The sequence below is a fragment of the Streptopelia decaocto genome (genome assembly GCF_964273445.1).
Source record: "Streptopelia decaocto genome assembly, chromosome: 3".
NCBI lineage: Eukaryota > Metazoa > Chordata > Aves > Columbiformes > Columbidae > Streptopelia > Streptopelia decaocto.
Genome location: NC_138656.1, coordinates 90,869,835 through 90,894,914, shown reverse-complemented (window position 1 = coordinate 90,894,914; position 25,080 = coordinate 90,869,835). Strand labels below are relative to the sequence as shown.

Here is a 25,080-nt window from a genome sequence, read left to right as displayed (position 1 = left end):
TATTTTCTACTATGTGCATTATAAGGTCTGGAGAAGAGAAATGGCTATCAGAGGAACTAGTCTGGATAAAAAACATCACTTGTTTCTAGAAATAACTGGAGTGTGCTGAAATACAACTATACATTATTGAGTTTAAATGCAGAGGTTTTGAGTGATAGATGTGACAGCTACCAAAGGAGAACTTTTAAGAAAAAGAACTGCAAAGAGCAGAAGCTAAAAAGAAAGCTCCGTACACTTTTTGTGGATCAGATATGAACAGCGCCTCTAGTGCTGGACCCTGAACCTGAGTAAAACTGAGAGACATTCTGACTGATGTTCTTGATAAGAAAGTGTCAATAATGATTGTGAATGCATTGCTCACAGAGAGGTAATTTCTAGAAGTACCTCTGAGTTAAACATTGGAAAAAGAGGAGTGGGAATTGATCTAGATGTTTGTAACTGAAGAGATAGCTTTTCCTGCCGTATTTTTCTGTCATTGAAAATCTGTCCCCCTTCCAGAAAAACACTCCTAAGGTGCAAGCCCTTACTTCTTTGCCCCACAGCCTCCGAAAGTCCATCTACTATTTTGTGGAAGTTTACTCTGAAAATTAGTATTTAATCTACAACTCAGTTATTATTATCTGACCAGTATACTGACAGTCTGCCATTCCTGAGATAAAATTAGTGTTTTGTGCAAGTCGGTTTAAATATAAACAATAAAAAAACACAAATAAGAATAATAAGCCGTATGTTCCTTTATAAGTTCATATTTTTAATTTAAAGTAGGAAAAAATAAACTGTTTTACAGTTGAGGACTTGAGAGTCACAAAAAGCCAATAAAACATACAACTTTTGACAGAGAATTATGTTTCTGCTCTTTGCTACATCCTTAGCATTCTCTTTGTTTTGTTTGTTCTTTGTTTCATTTATTCTTTATTGTTGTCTTTAAGTGCTCTCTGTGTATTCACAGCATGGTCAGAACTTCATAAGAATAAAATTAGCACCCATTTAATTCATCTCCTTAGGCTTATATCCTCAGAGTGAAATCAAGGGCAAGATTTTTTTTACTCTTCAAGAAATTGTATTATTTAAATGATTTTCTACTAGCTTTCATTTCTACTTCATGACAATCTGAGTGGATTTTAACCCTATTTATTTTACTATCAACAATATAAAGTTCATTTTTCATGTTCATTTTACAGTAGTTTTGATTGTTATACTATTTATCAGAACACAGAGACAGGCAGCTAGTTTGTTTCGGGGCAAGAAGACAAATCAGATGTCCTTACTTAACCCTCTTTGTCTTTGTGTGGAAAATCTGTTCACACTGCTATTAAAACAAACAAACAAACCAACAAACGTTGCCCTATTAAAAACAAACAAGCAAACAACAACAACAAAACCACAGTTGCTCCAAAAATAATAATAAATTGTTATTTTGAAATTGCATTTAGGACCTACCATTTGTAGGTCATAAAAACTGATGTTATCTATATTCTTCATAATAATTACATTAAAAATATTAAACACTAGAATAAGTAGCTTTGAATTTGCACTGTATTTTACATTTCTAGCTGTGCTTCAGTACCCTCATTCAGACTGGGTGTCTTACAAGAATGAAAGAAGGAAATAATTTGATACCTGATTTGAGCTCTTGCTTTCAATAGTATATTGTTTATTAAAAAGGGATGAATGGTCTTAGATATTCAAGGTAGCTAAACACTTGAGGCTCAATTAAAGCTCATGAAATTGTGCATTCTGAGGACAGAAAAGCTCCCTTCTCCAGTTAGAATTAAATGTGGGGACCTGAGAACAACAGCAATGGGAGGAAGAGCAGGTTAGAGAGTTGACTTAATTTCAGAAGTTTGAAAAAATAGTGAGTAAATTAGGCTGTTAAAATTCATTTTGTTGCAAGTTGACAGGTGCTCAGCACAGGTAATTAATTCTGTGAGTTTTAATAAACTGGAATTAGAAACAAATAAGAATCATCTCCTCCTAAAGCAATGGGGAAGATATGTACCACTATCTCTTGGTGCAGACAGGCTGACACACTGCAGCTTTCTGTGAGTGATGGGCCACAGGGTTTTAGCAATGCTGCTGCATTTGTGCAGCGAGGTGAGAGGAGGTGGTGATCCCTTGGCAAGAAAGTAGAGGCAGAAGGAGAGGTTGGGAGTAGTCCATGACCTGGTGAGAAAGAAAAAAATACGAATAAAATACTTGCTAAAATTATGGCTCCCTGGCTAGAGATACTCAATGCTCTATTTAATAACAGCCTTTTGTGAAAATGAATTTTCATTCTTATTTGGAAACAGACTTCCCAAATATAGTGCTTTCCCAGACAGGACATCATTGTTTGATTATTCATCTTTCAAAGGAGAAGAACAAAGACGTACATGCAAGTCAGATTTCCAGGGGACTGTTGGTCAACCGTGCTGATCTCATGGCTATAGCTGGGAGAAAGGAGCTCCATTTGCCAGAACTGTTTCTCTGGCTTGGGAAGGAGGGAGGCTGAATTCACTGCGAGCACTGATTGCACATGAGTCTGTCATCACAATCCCACAGCGGTTGTTCAGTGATGTTTTGAGGCTGATTTTCATCTTTTTGATGGTATGTGATGCAAATACGCTGGTATACCAGTGATACACGCTTACCATCGGTGTTCATTAAAGAGTTAGTTATGATCAGCAGTCATATATTCCAGCTAGAGCACTGGCTGCTTCTAATAAAACTTGCTTCTGTCTTCTCATTTTGTGATCAACATGATTATTAACATTTTCATCATGGTTCTTTCTTCCACAACAGCCGTGTCCACATTTGTCTCAGATTATCATCATCTATCTTTCTGTCAATACGAGCAATAAATTATGAACTAAAATCCTACAGTCTATACTCAATCAGCCATAAGAGTTAGCAGTATTTTAATTAAAAAGATCAGTATTTGTTTGTATTTGCATTACTTATAAGGGAAATACTATATTCACATTTTTTTCAGGTTTACATATTCAGTTTCTCCCTGAAAGATTCTTTACTACTTTTCAAAAGTTGTTTTATTGTCCAATTCTTATTCCAACAGAACATATTAGCTTTTACAAAAACATTGATAGGAAAACAAATTAAAGTTGCATAGTGGGAATTCATAACATACCAGACAGCTAGTAAAAGAAAGGACATTTCCATATTTTCTATTATATTTATTGTGTGTTTCACTGCATAGCTTTCATTTTAAAGAAGTATTTATTTTTCACATGCAGGAAATACTGCTGTCAGTCAGGATTTAAAAGGATAGATTTTATGAGCCACATACATCAGGGACATCTGAACATAACAATTAATGGCGAAATCTAGGATGGAATGACTAGTGCATTTTCAGGATCTGCTGTTTTTTTCCAGTTTACATTTCCTCACTTTTTAATAATAAACAGTAGTTCTCTTGCATGTAATTATATTGAACCCCTTTCCACCAAATTTAAATAGACAATTTGAGCCACGATTAGAAAACAAGGTATTTGTCACATCTGTGAATTCATAGTAGGAAATCTTTAAGTTTTGACTCTTCCAAGTGCATAACTTTTTCAAAGTTCAGAGGTTGATATCAGCTGATGCTAGTATCAGCTGATTTCAGCTATCAGCTATGTATTTGAGAAAAGTATTGGTCTGAACCAACACAATTTCAGATAAGAATCTGGGAAAATTAACACAACCGAAAATTCAAGACAAAGAGACACTAAAGTAATTAGGAATACAGAATGAACTAAAAAACATGTGTGGTGTCATATGTATCTTACCCTTGAAAAATTTTCATAGCTACCAGCCTTGATTCAACAAAGCTACCAGCTTAATACAAGCATTTATACATAATTAAGAGCTTGCATATTTTCTCCCTAAATAGTTTTCTGAACTGGGACTTTAGTAAAAAAGAAATGACTAGCCTTTTAATTCATGTGTGTAAGGTAGCTAGTAGATGTGTATGCTGCATAAAGAAATAGTCATAAAAATATCTTAATTTCTCAACTATGATCTTTCATTGCTGATACTGGGAGTGTTGATTTTTTTTCTTTAACCTTGATATAATTTTGACACTTGAAATTATGATAGGGTTAAATTGTGATAAGGTTATTCTCAACATTACTGGTGTGGTTTTGGTTCTAGAGTACAATACACACTGAGTTTTATAGAGTGCAACTGGCATTTTAGGCAACATAGTGGAGGACAGATTATCATTTATGCTAAGAAGCTCATTTATATAAGCCATAATGTCAAGTGTAATTAAAGGCTATGATGACAAAAGAAAGCTGATTGCATGTGCTCAAAATACTTTTCAGATGACAAATTACTGACACCCATAAAAGCAATATCCAGGGTAATTGTTAAGGTTATGATACTTAAACCTGACCAAAAAGATCTCAGGCAGTATATTCCAATAGGTTAACATTCTGTAAGATTTAAATTAAAAATCAAATAAATAAAACTTAACCCATTGCCTAAAATTCAGATTTACAGTCCAGATCTTTCTGCATGGAGGGAAAGAAAATATAACTGGCAACTAGGAGCATTTGCATCCCTACATTTTTATTATTCAGCTCTGTAAGATTTTATACATCAGTAACTTTGTTACTTGCTGACCACAATGGTTTTGTGATTATCCTTGGCTAAAGTAAATGTGTAGAGAAAAAATCTGGTGGTATGATTTATTTTGTGTTCTTCATCTCTGCTCAGCACACTTAGGTTTTGGGAAAACAGTCAAAACCTCTTCTTCCTAATCCCCATCAATATCTCTCTTTGTCCCTTTCTTTGTGGCCACCACATCATAAGGGGGAGTTGATGCTAAGGATAAAGGTCAAGATGATGGAATATGACAACTCTTTGAACTGAAAAGAGAAATGAATGTCCCTAATATTCAGCACAAGCTTCTCTTTGCTCCCTGCAGGGCATCTGCACCACAACCACCGCATTTTTACACTTCTTCTTCTTAGCTTCATTCTGTTGGGTTTTGACAGAAGCGTGGCAGTCATATATGGCTGTTACTGGAAAAATTAGGACACGGCTCATAAGGAAACGTTTCCTGTGCCTTGGATGGGGTAAGTCTGTAAAATTCATTTCCTCAGAATCATTGGAATGAAACGTTTAATGCAGTGACGATGTCAAGAATATCATCATGTTCTTCAGTAAACCTGAAAGATAGTATATAGAACATTACTAAAAAGAAAACTAGGTTAGAAGCCTTTCTGTTTTATCTCAAGCTCAAGCTATGCTAGTGTATATTTTAGCATTCTTTAAAAAAATGTTTTAACAAAATTTTAGAAGATTTTCAGCTAAGTAGTGTAATATCAAGAAATCAAACTATAAGAAGCATTCACTGAATATTCATGAAGCCTCTTCCTAGTTAACTTTAAGACCTGTCAAATATACCAGTAATTTAGCTACATCAAAGTGGAACACCGTGGGCAGAAAACCATGTCCTCTTCCCTGCTAGTGCTTCAGAAAAACAAATTCTGCAATAGCACTGTGCTTCATTAAATGATTCATTACATGTAAAATTGGCCATTTTGCATTGGCTTGCCCTGTCATTTTTTGTCGAGGCAGAACAGCAATATTTTGCTCAGCATCTAATGGTTATTACTGTTTTGTTTTTTCTTCTTTCAGGTTTACCAGCATTAGTGGTTGCAATATCAATAGGCTTTACCAAGACAAAAGGATATGGAACAGCCCACTAGTAAGTCAATCTGAAATGATAAATAATGTTTTTAATCAGCAAGACTGTCATATCCATCAGGAATTACATAAGATAGTCTAAAGACTCAACAGGTATCCGTTCACATTTGGAAATGCCGTAAGAGCCACCAGGTGGGCCACAAGAGAACAAAGAGAAAACCATATGACAGTCTTGGACTGAGGTCAGCAAACTCCAGGACTCCTGGATTTCATGTGAGCGTTTGAAGTAGCAAAGCTTTTAGAAACATGGAGGATTAGGTCCACTTAGACACCTCATGGTTATATTCATTTAACAAAGAGAATGTTAAATATTGTGGCTAGCCTTTGCCAACCTCTAAACATATCTAAAACCATACAGGCAAGAGTCTCTTTGGCACCCAGTTTTCTGCCCACCAAGCATGTACCTTGGCTTTCATGCTCCTGAGCTGCTTGGAGCCAAAGACCCACAGAAATCTCAAAATAGCTCTTCCACCCATCCCCTCTCTCCTGGAGTGCCTGATGCAGCCTGTTTCCTGGACTGGGCTGTACTTGAGTGACAATGATGAGGAGACCTGTGTACTTCTTTTACATTTTATTAAGACAGTTCCTCTTTAGCCACCTGGCACGTTACAGTTTATAATTAGCACCCTCGAAAATTCACTCCTCAGCAAGGCTGCCCTTCGGTTGTCTCCTGCTGAAGAAGAAACTTGGGCTGAGCATCCATCCTGCCAGCAGACTGCTCCAACCATCAAGACATTATGTATATGAGAGTGCATTTCCTTCGGTCATCCTGTTAGGAGCTCTCCTCACGTTGCCTAAGAAATTAAGTATGGATCTGGACAGAAAGAGAGAAAACGTGACTCTGTAGCCTGGTAATGAGGGCATTCATCAGAGATGTGGATGTTAGGTCTAGTGCTCGCTTCAATGAACATTTAATTATTCTCCTTAGCATCATCACTGAGGGAGATCAGGATTCCCTTCCCTGCCCTGTGTGTCCCACCCTCTTGGCCCCTGGCAGGGGAGGTTTCAAGCCCTCACTCCAGCTCTGGGTGGGAAGGGATTCAAAAACAAATGTCCTCCTGGATACCAGCTCTAAACACTGACCTCTTCAGTTTTAAATTATGACAACTTATGTCTTACATTTTTTTAATGAGGAAGAGCTTACCTAAGTGAAGTGATTCACTGTGGACCAGCACTTACAGCTGGCAATCATTAGTGAAACAGTGGTTTTAGCATTCTTTTGGGAGTTATATTGAGGACCTGCTCCTCTGATATTTTTTTCTAATTAATATGTGCTCATCTTGCTGGGGTTTTTTTACTATTTAGTCCTTGAACCAGGACTGGAGAACCATTTAGGCTTTAAGAATTAAAAATCACAAGATTACGATGTTCAGACTCCACTGGTGATGTAGCTCTGTCCCTTGCAGGATGAATTCCATTGCATTTACTCTACTGAAATTATTCGCGTGTGACTACTTGCTTTAGTTAGTGTTGCTTCCTGCTTCCTTCCTGGGCTGAACAAGGATGTGCTGAAATATTCAGACAAAGCAACAAATCATTCATTAAGGGCAACCTGGAAAGTAAAAAAGAGCAGGTCTCTGTACATGTAACAGCTCCTCTCCCAGGACCCCAAATCTGCTGACAAAGTATCATGGGACTAAAGCACAAAAGGGACAAACAGAACCATAATGCAGCTTTCTCATCTTATTTGCAAATACATTTTCTTGGCATTTGACATCAGAATTCCATAAGGAAAACAGGGAATGTAAGGAATGGAGAATCCTCCACAATCACCAGCTGATGCTCTCTCCCACTCTAGAAGCCAGTGAAGAATTGTGTCCTGTAACAACTGTGGGGCTGTATGACTGCAGAGCTCCTGTCCTGCTCCTCCTCCTGTATCTACAGCACTTTTGTAAGATTTTTAACAGATTACACTGTATTTCGCCTGTTTGTCTGCAGTTACACACATGGTACCATCAGAAATGCATCCTGTTGAAGAGCTGTTCCTGGTCTTTAAGATGCTATTTTAGAAAATGACATTTCCAAATGAAGACAATTGCAAGTGAAAATGAAGGAAACTGTTCCAGTCCCATAGTCCCACACATGAAGAGATTGATGGAAAGGGAGAAGGCCCAAGGATCTTTGAAGCAGATCTCAGTTTCATATGGTATATTACTGATGAGGGTGCCCGGAACTGTTCACAGTTCAACCAATTCTGTGATAAAGTCTCACATTTCTATATTTTTTTTTCAGTCTTAATTATTAGACACTGTGAGTCTCCTAAACAATGCTGCTACCTCTCTTCAGATGATCAGAGGTATGAAAGTACCGCTACTGCAAGTTATAGTTAATAAACCTGCGTGACCTACTTAAGCTTACATACAGTGCTATATATTAACGAGCAGTGCCAATAACTTCCAGGAATTCATTATAGCAGCAATAATGACAATTTTGTCAGTCATGTTCTCCTAAGAGAAGGAACCATTCTCCTGGAGAGCATCAAACAACTCACAAAATATACAGGACACAGGAGCAAGTCTACAGATACTTCACCACTCAGCAGAATTTTATAACTATGTAACACAGTCCCATAAAAACACCAGTGGATGCTCTTAATACTAATCAGTTTGCAGGAGTCTCTGATATGTGAGGATCAGGGAGAATGAAAGAACAGGAGAACAAAATAAAAACAAATATGAAGCATAGAAAAAGCTATCAGAGCAAAGAAAAAGAAGAGAAGAAGGACAAGATAGTAAAAACTGGCAACAATTACCTTGCATTATAAGACGGTGCCTGAGAATCGGTCTTCAGAAAATCTTCAACAGAAAAAGATTGGGAAAAAGTGCATTTCAGAGTTATCAACTGGCAGATTTTGAATACATTACAATAATCCCATCACACTTTATCAAAAATCCAGATTGTTGAAAATTTGGATTGTGTAAAAAAAAAGAAGACAACCTGTACTTTTTTCCCAGTTCTGCCTCTAAATGGAAGCCACTCTTTTGAATCACCTTTTTACTTGAAAGCATGGAAGAGGGAGGGAACAGTTCTTCCTTGGTCTTAAAAATTTTTGGGGTAGAAACTCTTATATTTTCCTTAAAACAAAAGAAAAAAACACAAACAAACCAACCAAAAACCACCTTGTTGATCCTCTTTTCAGCACAGGTATCTGAAATTTTTTATCAACTGTTATTTTTATATCCTGATAAACACAGTTTAATTATATGTCTTAGTTATGCAGAGCGGTCATCTTCACTAAGTTTAAAAGGTCATGCTGGTAGGGAAATGCACTGTGAATATATTCCTTCCTTTCAGAAGACTATGTTCTCATTCTCTCACAATGAATAATTTGGCTTTTGCAAAAATAGCAAGAAATAATTGCAGAAAATTTTGAAAGCCTTTTTCTTCGACATTACAAAAATAAATTGATCATTATTGTTGTAGTTGTTTTTTGAGGTAGGATGTAGAATAGCCTGACGTATTACCTTTCTAACAGTGAAGCAGATATGAACTATTTGCATCAATTTATCATTCCAGAATTTAGCACGCTGATGCAGCTGGCTTCATGTGGCAGATTTCACATGGCTTCACTGCAATGGGAAACACTTTTACTCTTTGCAGTTAGAATTCCAGCAGTAACAGACTGTTAATATTACAATATGGTTGCATTTGATTTACTTGGTTTTCAAAGGAACAAAAACAATACTGGAAAATAAAGCAGATATCTGTGATTCTGATGAGAATGTTTCTGGATGTGAGATCCAAGTAAATTATTTGAATACATATACTTGAGTTTTCTTATACTTAGGTGTGATCATGCATTCAAATAAACATGCAGTTCTTTGAATGTGTAATCACTGGGAAAATAGCACAGCTGCATTTACTTCACTGTGTGAAGTTCCTGATCTTTTGCAGTTATGGAAAGCTTTGGTGTACCAAATATTTAGAATTTAATTCTGTAACCGCTCTGTGTTTGGAAATCTGATGGTTTTCAGTGAAAGCTCTGATGCAGTATGACGAACTCTGTAAAATTAGTAGCTTACCAGAAAATACAGTTTTCAGATGCTTCAAAATATACATTTAAATTTTTTGCAAAATATTCCAGAGATAATATATGGTATTTCTTTAATAGTAATATTTTCTGTAAGATCTAGTTCTAATAGCAATTATACATAAGATACATCGAAACTTGTTTTCTTTTTTGCTTTAAGTATAGAACTGTCAGACATAGTAAACGGGAAATGTTTCTAGATACCTACCTGGCAAGTTCTGTTCAGTTAACTCATCATACATAGTTAGAGGAGATTCAATTAAAATTTGTAAACTTATTTTCTCTTACGCATTAAATAAATTTTAGGCATTTCAGTATATGTATAATTCACTTTAAAACTTTTGAAACATTAGCAATGTCTCTACATCACCGTATCAACAAAGTAGTTATTTTGTGTGTGTGCATGTGAATCTCAATATGTAGGACTGAACATACACCAGAAGAATCTCATGCTTTAGTAGTTATTGCTGCTTTCTTGGTGATGTGTTATACTTATTTTTAATTTGCATTAGTTCTTCTCTAATGTTCTTTCCAGCTGTTGGCTGTCTCTTGAAGGAGGGCTACTTTATGCTTTCGTTGGACCTGCAGCTGCTGTTGTCTTGGTAAACATTAATATAATTTCCAGTATTTTCATATGAAATTATGGAATGTACCATTTAAATTATAAAAGCCTAGCTATACAGTAGCATTACGTTTTGCTGTAAATACTGAGCTCAGTATTGTTTAACATACCTCTGGTATTTTGAATGTATGATTCATTTCATTGTATCACTTCTTTATACCAGTAAGCTGTGAAGGAATAATGTACTGATTGGTGGCATGGAAAACTTGTTACAGGCATCACTGATTTATTACCAGTAGCATATATGCAATTGTCACTGCCTCGTGAAGTTCAGTGACAGTCTTTGTAGAGTGCTGCTTGGCAGCGTATTGCTGTGCCAGTCAAAGCAACAGGAGGAGTGGAAACAGCCAGCAAGTTCTCCCTGGCTACTGCTTTTGAAGGCAAAGAAAAAAAAATCATCCTAGGTGGGAAACGTTACCCATTTGTGTATTAATCTTCCACATCTCTGGAAATGCATTTAGGTGTAGGGTTCATTTTCCCTTTTTGTAGGCATCTGCAATGTAGATTTCTGCATCTAAGCTGGCTGTCCCAGCCATATTTCATTGGCAGTGGAGAAAAATACACAGTTTTAGGGCTCAAACTGTCAGAGGTATTTCAGGCCTCTGCTTTAGGGTAAGATGAATTGCATCCTACATGTGCCATCAGCTATCAGTTGTCTGCTCTGCAGTCTGTATAGATTTTTTTACAATAATTTGTTTAGGATTTTTCCCTTACAGATTTTGAATCTAATTCTTCTTTCCACTTCATCAGTTTTATACTAGGATAGGTCTATCGACACCGGTTATTTTTTATTTTCCCTTGCAAAAGGGAATTGGTCCTAGTAGTCATCAAAGATATAGCCATTTAGCTACATAGATTTTCCTGAAATTGATGTTTACTACTCCCATAGAATTTGTCTCATCGTTGCCTGGAGTCAAGCCAGGATCCTTTTGTACAACTCACAGTCCCTGTCATGATAGGGGAGCCAAGGATGTTTACAAAAAGCCAGTCATAATTTTCACATGGAACTGTATGTTCTCTGTATAATTGGCAAGCTTTCTTCAGAGATGTTTGAAACTCACAGTCACAGTTTGCCCTACCATTAGCTAGTAGCTGTGGAAAGAGCTGTTCCATGCAGCCACTTAAGTCTAAGTGTACAAAGCAAAAGAATTATATAACATCAGCTAAAAAAATGTAAATGCTGAAAATAAAGTGATAATAAGAAAAGCTCAAAAAGAGCTGGCAGAACAGAATAGTAACAATTAGGTATTTTGGCACAGGTCTTGAAAAATCTGTTTGAAAGGAAAAAGGATTACCCTTTTCTGATTTTTTTTTAAAAAAGGAACACTTATTTAATAGATTCAAAACTTGATAATACCTCTTTGCAGGCCACGCACAGACAGGTTCATAGAGCTCAGTTCAATAATGCAAATGGATAATAACAGTCATTAAGTTGTCCATTAAATGCCATTAGTATGTCCGTTGAGTGCCAAAGTCTGACTGCTGAAACACTTGAATTTTTTTTTTAGAGTAGGTCTTCAACCCATGTATGTGATCGTAACATCGTTTACTTTGATGGAGCTAAAAAGACCTACCCCAAGCTTTCATGTGGCCCACAAAAAAAGGAAACTGCAGTCAAACAAGGCTCAAGTTTGGCAGTTTGGTGAATTACATAGACAGTGACTAATGTGCAGGAGGATATGGAAAACCACAGGCTGGTTCTGCATAATGGGAATACTCACATGGACCGTAAATGCTTCAAAAGGAACATGGTTACGGTTATTGTGTGCTCTAACTAGGCCTTCTGTGTGCGCACAGCTCAAATGCTGTGGTTTTCCTGGAATTGCCATTAAAATGGAGGAATTATTAAAGCTATATTACTCAAGATTCTGGCCAGCAGGCATGTACACATATAACTTAACACCAGGCATAACTTAAGATTCAAAAATAAGCCTGTTGCAGTCTGTGTATCTCTTACCCATTTGAGAATACACATTTCCGTTGTACTCAGGGACGTTTTTACATAATTTCTGAGGGAATACTCAGAAATGTAACAGGAGGCATTTTCCAGATCTATAAAAGTCTTTTTCTGAAGTCACAGGATAAAATATTTTCTTTCAGGTACTGAAAGATCAACTGTTTGTTTTCTGTTTGACAGGTCAACATGGTGATTGGCATTTTGGTATTTAATAAACTTGTTTCCAGAGATGGAATCCTAGATAAAAAGCTCAAACACAGAGCGGGGTAAGCTACAGTTGGGTTATTTTAAAGCATACTAAGATTGTATCACCAATTTCCAAGTACAGATATTCACCAAAACTGCTTTTGATTGTGCTTTGAACTTTTATATTAGTGTAACAGTGTGTCTAACAGATTCCATTCATCTCAAAAGCTGCTGTTGCATTATCCTGAGGGAATGCAACTAAACAAACTAAACATAATAAAACACAAGTACAACGGTATTAAGTTAATGAGAATGAGGATTAAACAAATCTGAGCAGAGGTTTCACAAGATTGTCACACATGTAAAGTTGTTGCAGTTAGGAAAAGAGTTTTATGTACTTTGTGTACTGAAAGAACCAATTATTTTTGCCTAGCTGACAAATATATTTACTATGGTGAGAGATTTTACTCATCTGTGTAAACTATTATAAAATATATTTTACAGCAATATATCTGTTACTGAGGTCAATGTTATTCTGTCATTCTGACTGTGTGAAGAATTTGCCTTTGTTCTTTCATTGGTATCTACATAGATGTATGTTCTAAATTAATGCAAAATAATTTCAAAGTAAAAAGATATGTTTTAAAAGCTTTACATTCAAATTGTGTTTGTTTTCATGAGAAGAAAGGATTATGACAGTGGTAGTGTCAGAAACTGTTTTTCACTGGAGGACAATGATTTGAAGTACTGCAGCAGCAAACCTAGATTTGTTCTGTATTGGAGAAAAATATTTCACAAGTGCATCATCACCTTCTTAATGCTTATGAAAGTATATTTAAACTTGGAGTAATCACTTTTTTATAGCTACATGTTCTAGAATTGTCTTTTGGGCCTGCTTGTAGTTAACACCACCAATATCTGCATTTCTAGCAATGATATCTTCATTTTACTGTGCATTACTGCCATGGGTAAACTTATTACAGCTCCACTTTGAATTATTTTCCTGTTTCACTAACAGTAGCATTCCTAAGAAGTTCAATTCATTGGTTAGATGAGCAAATTTATGATAAATATTTCAGCTGGTGTGATTTGCATTTAATATTAATTAAATTCAATTTTTCTGGTTTTCAGCTCTTTCAAGATCATTCCAACAAATATGTACCAAAGGCTTTCATATTGTTTCTTCTCTTTTCCTCCTTTTTCATTAGAAAGTATTAATTTCTTAACCTTACTTTTGTCTACATTGTTCCATCAACATTCTTAATTGTGTAATAAAACTAATGAAACGTAGAATATTATAAAACTACCCAAATTGTTTCAAGAGTAGTTATAACTTAGTATTCACTCATTCAAATTCACATCTGCTCTAATTCCATTGATTTAAGGAGCTGGAACAGCCACAAGTTTGGCCTTGCACATTTTCAAAGGATATCCAAGCTTAGATTTGACTGCATTTTTTTTCTATTTTTTTCTATTTGCTTTTAACATACTTTCCTGATGAACCAAATAACTTGCTTTCTAACAGTGTACAACTTAGTAAGGCAGTATTTCATTTTAAAATAAATGGATAAAGAACTAGAAATTTTCAGACAGAAACAATCCAGCTGTTCTGGAAAAGCATGTAGATAATCTAACGAGAAACAACCTTCACTTTTATGATAGAATGAGATGGTGGCTTGGCAACAGCATTCCTTGATACTACTTGGCAGATGACCGGTCTTGAGAAATTGGCACAGCATTTGACCTCCAGTAGAAAGGGGGTTGTCACTCATTTCTCGAGTGCCTCTTGTCAGCCATGCTCAGGACAGCAACTTCCTTCTTTCTGGCAAACACCCGTCGAAAGTTCAGTCAAAGCTTCAGCTGTGGGATTTAAAGCAGCAAATGGGGCAAAATATACTAACTCCGTATGCTTTTTACCACCTTAATAAACATATGGAGAATCAACTAGTGGGGAAAAAAAAGGACATGTTTTCTTGAGGGATCTCAATAATTTTCCTGGCATAAGGGGTGGCATACATATATGCCCAGCCAGAAATATTATATTTGGTTTATATACACATCGAGTTCTGTTATTATTTGCCAGGTCCAGAATAGATCTATGGAGATAAAGAGAATAATCCAGCCTGATAACATTGAAGTATTGCCAAGTAAAGATGGAAAGTATTTTCCCAAGCTTAGTTTAAGCTTACCAAAGGCATTTTTCTAGTTCATTCATTAATGTAGATCTTTAATTGGTGTAAACTGATGTGGATTCACTGAGTTCCTTTCACAACCCACAGTCACCTTACACAAGGTCATGGTTCTCACCATTTTCTTATGGAAAAAAAATGCATTTATATGGAAGAAATACTGCACTTTTTATGGAAAGTCATCATTTGGTTTATCGAAATGGAAACCACTGGACTTCAATGTTGGTTTGGGCAGTATGTTAAAAATATTGTGAATGCTGGGTTTGGCAATAAAAAGGAGTTCTGTTGGTTGAAGTAACTGGGAAAAAACTGAAGTGTTACCTATCTTTACCACGTTGACTGCTTTCCAGCTGGGAATAGGTAAAGCACCTTTCCTGTCACATCTCAGTCAGCTATGGTTGTTCCTGGTTCTGATAGTAGAAAGAGAAGGAATAGCAAAAGTCTTTATTTAGTTGACTCTGGAAGTTGAATGCATGCTGTATGTAAAAGAAAATTTAAATTCCAGGTTTTGCCCTTTAACTCTTCTGACAGGTGCTGAGGTACACTTGTCCATACAAAATGCTTTGAGCTTAATGCTTGTGTACTGTGTTTTATTAAAATGCAAAACAGGTCACTCGTTTTTTAGCACCAACTGGTATTTATTTCATCAGATTCCATACATTTCAAGCCCTGTATTCAGACCTTCATATGGCAGGAATAAAATCACTCTGGATGTTAGTGGGCCATTCAGATCATTAGTGCAAATCCGACTACACAGTAGGCCCAGACTGATTTGATGCTTGGATACATTTTGCAGGTTTCTTTCACTATTAATGTTCTGTAATTGTACATACTTCATATTCCTCCTTTAAGTGTCCTATATTCTTTCTCAACTAAGTTTGGATACAATAGTCTTTTAACAGGTCTGAATAGAGGGATTTCACTTTGTGTGTCTATCCTAGCACGTGCTTATGTTTACTTCAGTGTACTGAGCAGTTTTGATCACTGGACATTTGGGGCCTTTTTTAGCTTAAATGAAATAAGTAGAGTCTGCATGAAGTGAAGCCCCATAGCATTAACATTTAAAGCTAATAATGTAAAGTACAAAGTTTTGCAACAACATAGAGCATTCATCCTGAATAAGTCTACTTACTTTTTCTGCATGACGTCATATTTAAAAGCTAAATTTCAGTAGCAACGTTTTTTGGTGACAATTCAATATTTTGTTCTTTTTGTGGGTGTTCTGTTTGTTTGCAGTCAGATGAGTGAGCCTCATAGCGGTTTGACGCTCAAATGTGCCAAGTGTGGAGTAGTTTCAACAACAGCTTTGTCAGCCACCACCGCCAGTAATGCCATGTTAGTCCTGATCATTTACATCTTCTTGTTACAAATCTTATACAGTGCATGTGAGACAATAGTTTGATGACAACTGTGTTTGCTAACACTGTATAGAGTGCTGAGCACATTTAAATACTTTTTAACAAAAAAAAAATTACAACTGTGTTGTTTAACTGAATATAGGATATTCTTTAGAACATAAAGTACCAACACTGTTACATTCTTGTCTGTGATTTTCAAGTTAACTTGATAAAGTGCCATCCTTAAATATGTTTTATTTTAATAGTGAACTTTTAATCATTTTTTACAATATTACAATGCTGCTTTTCTCTTTTTTTCAATAGGGCATCCCTTTGGAGTTCCTGTGTGGTGTTGCCACTTCTGGCCCTGACTTGGATGTCTGCAGTTCTGGCCATGACAGACAAAAGATCAATATTATTTCAGATACTTTTTGCAGTATTTGATTCATTACAAGGCTTTGTTATTGTCATGGTCCATTGTATTCTCCGAAGGGAGGTGAGGAATGGCTTCCCAGTTTTCTAAAGGGCTGTGTTCCTGTTAATCTCTCAACTGCTCTTTAATGTGCTATACAGTTTGCTCTGCAGAAATATATTTCGTAGAAAGAGGGAAGTATTTTATGGTGAGATGTAGAGGGACAAGTGAAAGAGAGAGGAAGAATATCAGTTAATTCCAGGTGCAGGATGTCAGTTTCAGTATGAAACTGTACCCACTTAATTAAAGGTGGCTTTCAATCAGTCCCAAGTTCAGTTTATTTTTAAGTGTTAAGCTTTCCCAATATTATGAGTATAGGTAAGTGCTAAGATAAATGCCCTTTCCTGAAGACCAATAGCTATAGATTTTTACTGTCTTTAAAACTGATTCAAACACAAAATGATTTCTGCTTAAACTGTCCCTGAAGGAGGATACAAGGAAGTGAGGTGTTCTGTTGGTGAAGATCTACCTTAGTAGTTCTGCAAACTCAACTACATACTTAAGCTATGGGGACACTGAGGATGAAGCCAGATGAATGCTTTGAGAACATCAAGGAAAAGCTGATAGCCCAGCCTGCCCTTCATAGCTCAGTGCCACCCACCACAGAATCCATCACCGCTGAAATCTGATGACAAAGCTACCGCACAAGTGCTCTTCAATCTGGCTCTTGTGACAGCTTCTCTAACCTGTCTAACCTGCTAACTAACCCTACATTTTTGTGGAGATGGATCGGTTTGAGAGCAGTAACACAACAGCTTTGATGACAGATCTGTGGTAGTGGGACCATCTATCAAAAATGAGCAGGGGGTGCTGGACAGGAGAGCAGTAACCTGGTCCACTGACATACCTATGCACTAGCCATTTATCAGCCTCAGGATATTTACCACACCAATAAACTGAATTACACTGTCTATCATGGTTCCTTCTGATTGGCAAGAAGTCTTCAAAAGCATTTCGGAATTAAAAAACAGGAAGATGTTTCAAGAAAAGTTTATTGTCAATGCTGAGGGAGGAATCTCACACAGTGGTTTCTCTTTCCACCATTCACACCCTTTAAACATTGCAACTCACTATATTGATGAAAAAGAAATATGAGTGACATAAGTTATTTCAGTCTTTCAGTAGTGTACCACTTTGCATGAACCTTATATCACTATCCTATATATATATATCCAGAGTAAGAGAAAATACTCAATATGAATCTATTTTACCTAGAACTGTCTTGCTATCCCCTTATATTCTACAGCATTTTCTTTCACCATATGATTTACGTCTGTGAAAGAGGGTATTCTCATTTGCACAACTGAAACCCATCATTTCATATGTTCTTTTAGTAAAACAGTAAGACACTGCAACTATTTTCAGTAGGAAGAATGGCAGTTCCATACTGATTTTCCTGTCTATGAAATTTCTATTTCCATTGAGATATATTAATTAGCATGGAAAGGGCATATTACCTCCCACTTTTCCTGAGGAACCATTTCTATTTTAAACTATATGTATTTAGCTCAAGGTTGCAGCTGAAATCTTAAAAAAAAAATAAATAAATAAAAGGCATATAAACAGCATTGTCTTTCACAGAATCATAGAATATCTGAAGTTGGAAGGGACCTATAAGAATCGAGTCCAACTCCCTGCTCCTTGCAGGACTACCTAAAACTAAACTATATGACTCAGAGTGTTGTCCAGATGCTCCCTGAGCTCTGACAGGCTTGCTGGAGTGGCCACTTCCCTGAGGAGCCTGTTACAGTGACTGGCAACCTTCTCAGTGAGAAACCTTTTCCTAGTGATTGATCTGAACTTCTCCTGATGCAGTTCATTCCATTTCCTCATGTCCTTTGTGGGATGCAGAGCAGTTGCAACACATACCTGCTTATCAGTCATTGATTTAATCAAAAAACAGGGCAAAATCCATGTGAAATTCTGAAAGTAGCATAGCATAGCACCGTATGAAATAAATTAAAAAAAAATGCAGCCATTAAAAAAAAAATATTTTGACTGCTTAAGATGAAACTGAATTGGCATCTTCCTGCAATGCCCCAAGCCTTGAATTCAAGACAGGTTCCCTATTCTAATGACAGCTATTTGCTTCAAAGGCTTAATTCTCAGGAAATGCTTCAGTATTACTGAATATCTCATAAAAATGTTCTTGTCTGACTGTACTCACACATAGGGCAGTGGTGATAGAGGCAGAATTAGTCTTTTCTATAAGTCAACTCAGTTTTCAAATTCATAGGGTACCTTGACTTGAATCACTTTTAACTCACTGGTTCTGGTGCAAGGAAAACACAAAAATATCTGCTTCTAAAGATGTTTATACAGGAATTTAGAATCTTTTAACTGTTTGTGTGCAGACAATCAGCTAGTTATAGTTTATTATATTTGCTGCTCTTTTACCAAATCTGATATACATATGTCATCTAACTGTGAAGAATCATCACTTCATTTAACTGCTTAAAGGAGTTGTTCCCACAAGCCAGTCTTGGCACTTACACCTCCTGATTCTACCACTGAAATTTTAGAAGAAGGGCTTTTGATAAAACAGCTAATCAGTCTGTCTATGCGATATTTTAAAAAATGACCTCATGAGAAGATTTCCCAAAAAGGCCCAAGAAGCACCTCGGTTTGGTAAGACCATCCCTTATCAAAAGGGGAAGGAGTTTTTTCTTCTGTCATGACAACTTAGGCAGAAATAAATGCACAGAGACAACTTATTCACTAATCAATAGGTTGTCTCCGGTTTTGATGATGATGATATTGCTGTTTGAACTGTATTTGACAGAACACATTGAATCTTCTTTAGTCCTCCATATTTAAACTGTAAACTGGGCCTCTTTAGGAATTAACTTAGGGGTTTTTTGTTTGGTTTGGTTTTATACATGGGAAAATAAAATTAATAGAAAGTTCTTCAAGAACAGCAAAGAAGTAAAAGTTCATGCACCTGAAAAAAATTTTTGTTTCAAAAATGTGTATAGTCTGCACTTACATGGACCAATTTGCAGGAGCAAAGGCATAACTGCTTACTGCAACAAGTTCCTACACAGAGACAGAACTCCAGTAAGTTGTGTTTCAATTTGGCTCTAGAGAGTCTGGCTTTCTAGCTCAAGAGACCCTTAGTTGAGTACAAGCCAAGACAGTGGCCATCATGCACAATGTGCGATGCAGTCTTTGCACAGCACAAGGTACCTCCCAGCTGAAAGAACAGCCTGTTACTTTCTGTTGTCTGCAAAAGCATTTTGTTCTGCCAGTGCCTGTCAAGGAAACCCAACAAACACATTTGTCACTCTTGATGACAGCTACAAAGCTATCTCAGTTATAGCCTATAGGATTGATCTAATATTTATAGCATGCCAGCACAGGCAAAACAATAATTCTACCTGTCTGGAAAAAAAATATGGGGTAGAATATATCACCATAAAATTCAAACAAAGAAGAGGACGGCCCTGCTTTACTATGTTTTTATTGCCATTATATTACAAAAAGATACAGACTTTTGCAATTATGTATATAAACCCCCCATTTTTCCTTTTAGCTATATTGATATAAACATAAATGATGGAAACAATTCTGCTTTCTCTAGTATACTGTATCAATGATCCTGTGTGACAAGGGCTGCATTAGGAAGCCAGGGAGGTTCACTGAGTAAGACGTATAACTAGAAGAGAACTCATGATGTGTTATATCTGTTTCTGCCCTCCATCAATGTCTTTTGAAATACATTCAATCTTTCTATATTTCAGTTTCTTAACTTCTAAGACAAATATAATACTTCTTAAGCATAAGACATCTTATAGACCATTTCGACATTAGGAAAGAAAAATGCAAAGTAGGAGTTAGGTATTATTATTTTATGTTGCCTTCTTACTCCAGAGAGCCTACTATTTTTTTTTTCTTTCTCTTCTTGCTGTTTAAATACCTAATTGGGCATTGGAAGACGGTGAGGCATGTGTCACAGAACAGACCATGATAGAAGATGTCAGTTCTAGCATCAGAATGAACAGCTTTCCTGACCTACTTGAATAGGAGATTGTCTAAAGCTAATCTGAATCACATTGAGTAACTCCCATTAATGCTGGTGATGGAAGCAACCCTTGTGTTCTCCTTTTGCTGTGCTCTGCTGACTAAAGAGCATTTGGATTAAAATGCATCATTGGTGTCTAAAGCCCACATTTCTGTATTGCAGGAGAAAAATAAAGAGTGCATGAGTAGGGAGAGGGTAAGTTATAAAAGCTTGGAGTTGGTTACTGTTGCTAAGGAAACCACTTCCCTGGTACCCGCACATTCATCACATCTGTCGCTCTAGCTCTGCCTGGCTCTGAGAAAATCTTGTAACCTGATGTTAAAAGGGGGTGGAGGAAACAAGATTATGTTTCAAAGTAAAATGTAGAGACAGCACAGTCTTTACATACTCAAGTTTGAAAAAGCAGTTTAGAAAAATAAGCTAGTATTTAGAAAGTTCAACCTTTTTGCTTCTGATTTATGTGAGGACAGCTAGAAGTTTCAACATATGTCAATATGATGGATACAGCTACATTTGACATTCTGTTAATATGTTCAAATCATATGCTGCTTGCACTTCAGAAACACTGTAAGAAACATGCACATTTAAGTGGATCCTGACATCAAGATTCAGTGCTTTGATATCGAAGCTAGTGCAAGTAGTTCTTAAGATCTCTGGAGCTATGTGAACTGGGGAAGCTTCATGAACACAGAGTCCCAAAAATGATGGCCACTGCATGTAGAGAGAGGTCACGTAGCAAGTTCTGAAGGAATAATGCTTTAGGGTCAAGCATCATGAGACTTGAGATGAGATTCAGCACAGCTGTGAGTACTTTGGAGGGAAAGGCTTTCATTTTTCTTTTTTTGCCAAATTGCTATGCCAGTGCTTATCCAAGAGCATAAAAGTTTGAAGTGTGACCTGACATCAGCACTGATAAAGTGAGAGAAGTCTTGGATTAAATTTGCAACAACTGCAAGATGCCAAATTAAATAAGCATCAAACACATGGAAAACCACAGCAAGTGTAATGCTTAAAATCAGAGTCTGAGTCTCCATACTGGTCAACACACTTTACACTTTCCTACCATGTGAGAAATCTCAGTGTTTTGAAATCAATCCAAACCTTTCAACCTTACTTCATTCTTCTTTCTGCTCTGTATTAGTCTTCCTCCACTCACAATGGTCACTTATCAAAACTGCAGAGCACTCTTAGTCATTTAAAGGTTGAGCACTTTCTAATTACAAAAATTGATTTTTTCTATTTCATTTCGCCTTTTGTGAAAGTTCTTAAACAGCTTGCAGTAGAATATGATATGTTGAAAGGGGGATACCTTTTCATCAGCAACAATTAATGAATTATCCTGCTGTTCAGGAAATGTCCATGAGTAGAACATGATTTTCTTCCTTTTAATTATTTTGAATAAGACATGAGGTAATTTATACAGATAATAAACGGAATGTAGATTTTTTGGAGGCATTTTATTGAGAGTATTTTCGTATTCAAACAAGACATTATATTAGTTTTGGTTAGAGGTCACCCAAGTAAGTTCCTGGTTTCCAGGTGACACCTTGCAAGCAGGTGGCAAATATGGATATTTGAATTTCTGGAACAAAAAATCACGTTTTAAAACTTAGATTGTATTTCTGTATTAGAATGCATCTGAGGACATATATAGAAGTGAAACAAATTGGGTTTTGCGTTCAAATAAATATTCCCTGTATACTTTTAAAATATGGGTAAAAGTATTCCTTTCCATTCCAAAAGTTGCCATGCTCTCCCTAATATGGTATGTGTGAGAAAGTGTCAAAATGTATTTCCATTCTACTGTCAGCAAATAGGAACTGCATTTTTCTTTTGAATGTGCCTCTCTATTGAACCACATATAGTAACTGTTAAGAACTGTCTTTCAAGAATCTTTATCAAGCAGAAGATACATTTTATTTTGCAATGGTTAGTAGTATATCTATTAATCCAGCTAATAGACCTGTAGCGAACTGAATGAGAAGACAAAGCCAAATGCTATCACCGAAGACAGATTTGGCTTGAGTACCATATCACCACTGACTACTGGTTAATTCTGCCTGTAGACAAATAAATTCAGTGGTCTTGGTGTGATAGACTGACAGACTTTGCAGCAGCCACAAAAAATAGCAAATGTATGAAATGGCAGAAATAAGCATTTATGTTTACTGCTTCTCGTTTATTAAGTATACTGAATAAAATCAGGCATTGTATTCCTCACAGTTGTTGCACAAGAATCAGTATAAGATATTGTTTTCACAGGTTCAAGATGCATTCAGATGTCGACTGAGAAATTGCCAGGATCCAATCAACGCAGATTCTTCAAGTTCTTTTCCTAACGGACATGCTCAAATCATGGTTAGGTTATATTTTTTTCTTTGATTCTTAATTTGGTGTTGCTATCCAGAAGAAATAAACTTACACTACTGTATATGGCAAGTATGCGTAGCTGAAATATTAACACCATTTTTAAGCACAAGACTGTTTAGGTCATTATCTACTTGCTTATATCTCTTAGCAAGTTTAAATTATTGGTGTGATCATTTAGTGGAGCAGAATTAGTATCTTCCAGCGGTGTTCTTTATGACAAAAGATTCTTACATAGAAAATGAGAAAGTATCTGATAATGTATCATGACTTTTCCTACTTTTTGTGTAAAAAGCACTGATATGTTTGAAAATCTTCCCTTCATGAGGCCTTTAAAAATGTTCCTCTCAGAATAATTCAGACAAGTAGAAAGTGCTTAAGAGTCTAGAGCAGGGGTGTCCAACTCATTTTCACCGGGGCCCACATCAGCCTCGCAGTTGCCTTCAAAGGGACTAATGTAATTTTAGGACTGTGTAAAAGTAGGAGTAGTTACATTTCTGCAGGCCTAAAATTACATTAGTCCCTTTGAAGGCAACTGCGAGGCTGATGTGGCCCCCAGTGAAAATGAGCTGGATATCCCTGTTCTAGAGGGAAAATCTAGTTAGTGGTGATAGCAAATGGCTTAGTATGCCATTAGATTCACTAATATTATTAGGTATTATATTAAGACAAAATATTGGTCCCTTCACTTTCAATGACAGTTTGTCATTGACTATAATGGGGACAGGATCAATCCCTAAAAAAATGCAAGGCTCAGCAAGCAGATACCTTTCAAAAAATGATTAACCAAAAAGGAATCTAATGTTTGGACTTCGTAAGCAAAAAGTAGCTCAGTTTTATTAAACATTATTCGTGTAATAAACTTTTCATGGAAATAAAAACAGTTTAAATTACTTGAATTCTGTAACAGGATAAATAGTTTTGCTTAACTGGGAAAAGCGTGCTTGTATTTTCAACTGTTAAAGTTTATTCTTAGCTCTTACAATTCGTTTTTGCCCAATTAAATAAATAATAGTTATTTTCAGGGAGTACAAACTTTACATCCTCACGTTAGTAGCAAGGATGGACAGAATGTTATATAACAAATAGCCACTTTATTAAAAATCAATGAAATTTCAGACAGGGTGGACTAATTGGAATACACTTATTAATAGTAATTTGTATTGCTGGCTATCTTCCATACTCCTGTTTATAAAATGACTATGAAAAGCTTCCTTAAAGATGATCCTTCCATGAGATGTAGAAGTTACTCTTCCATATACATAAATAACCTATACACTATGTCATTTTCTTAAAATTATATACTCTACTTCCACCTATTTTATTCTATTTTTTCTGGTCAGGCAGCATACTTTGAAAACCACCCAGTTATACTTTAGGAAAGTTTGTAAAGCTCTGCTGTTGTAAAACAATACACTTCACCTTCTCAGCAACAAGAAACCACTTTTAAGAGACTATGACTCTGTAAGTAGGACATTTTGGAAGTGCCAGTTGACAAAAAGGTATTGTGGTTTAGTTTTCAATTAATAATGGTTGTCCTGTTTCATTGTTTCTTGTTACAGACTGATTTTGAAAAGGACGTGGACATTGCTTGTCGGTCAGGTAAGAACACTGAGAGAACATTTAGCCAACAAAAAGGTGTCTTGTACTAGTTCCTTGCAAAGTGAAAGCTAGAAAAATATCAGAGTTCAATTGGTTGCAACGTATTTTTATAAATGTAAAGAAAAAAGTGATGCCACGGTACAAATACATTTATTTCATTTTCTTACAAAAGCCTTTTACTAGAATTCAGCAGTTGGGAAGCAGCCAAAGGTATGATTGCCTATTAGAAGGAAAATGGGTTTAGAAAGAAGATCAGTCTTACACAGAAAATTTTCCTTGCCCTAGTACACAACCAATGTTTATGTATATGAAGGATGCATCAATTGGTTTAGTTTTAAAGAGGGTAATTTTTTAGAGCTGTGAGTGAAATCAACAGTAGCTTAAGCAACATAGTATCAGGAAAATGAAATTTGATTCCACTTTAGTAGAACACGTTTGGGTTTTTTTGTGGTTGTTTGTTTGATTGTTTTTAATGTTTCAGTAATATGATCTTTAATGAGTCAGCTATGTTTGTTTCTGAATAATAATAATAACAACACATTTTAAGCATTTGACAACCTTGTTTAAGTGAAGCACAGCGTAAAATAAATGACCCTTTAAACCCTA

General features: G+C 36.1%; 1 protein-coding gene across 1 annotated transcript in view; it reads left to right on the top strand.

Moving 5' to 3' along the window:
- Nucleotides 1–25,080, top strand: part of ADGRB3 (adhesion G protein-coupled receptor B3) — a 449,703-nt gene that overhangs the window by 403,883 nt on the left and 20,740 nt on the right. Inside the window, exons 21-28 of the mRNA XM_082048907.1 lie at nt 4,907–5,057; nt 5,623–5,692; nt 10,257–10,323; nt 12,481–12,566; nt 15,912–16,010; nt 16,337–16,508; nt 22,768–22,863; nt 24,435–24,474. Coding sequence (XP_081905033.1) covers nt 4,907–5,057; nt 5,623–5,692; nt 10,257–10,323; nt 12,481–12,566; nt 15,912–16,010; nt 16,337–16,508; nt 22,768–22,863; nt 24,435–24,474 — 781 coding nt within the window. The remainder of the gene's footprint in view (nt 1–4,906; nt 5,058–5,622; nt 5,693–10,256; nt 10,324–12,480; nt 12,567–15,911; nt 16,011–16,336; nt 16,509–22,767; nt 22,864–24,434; nt 24,475–25,080) is intronic.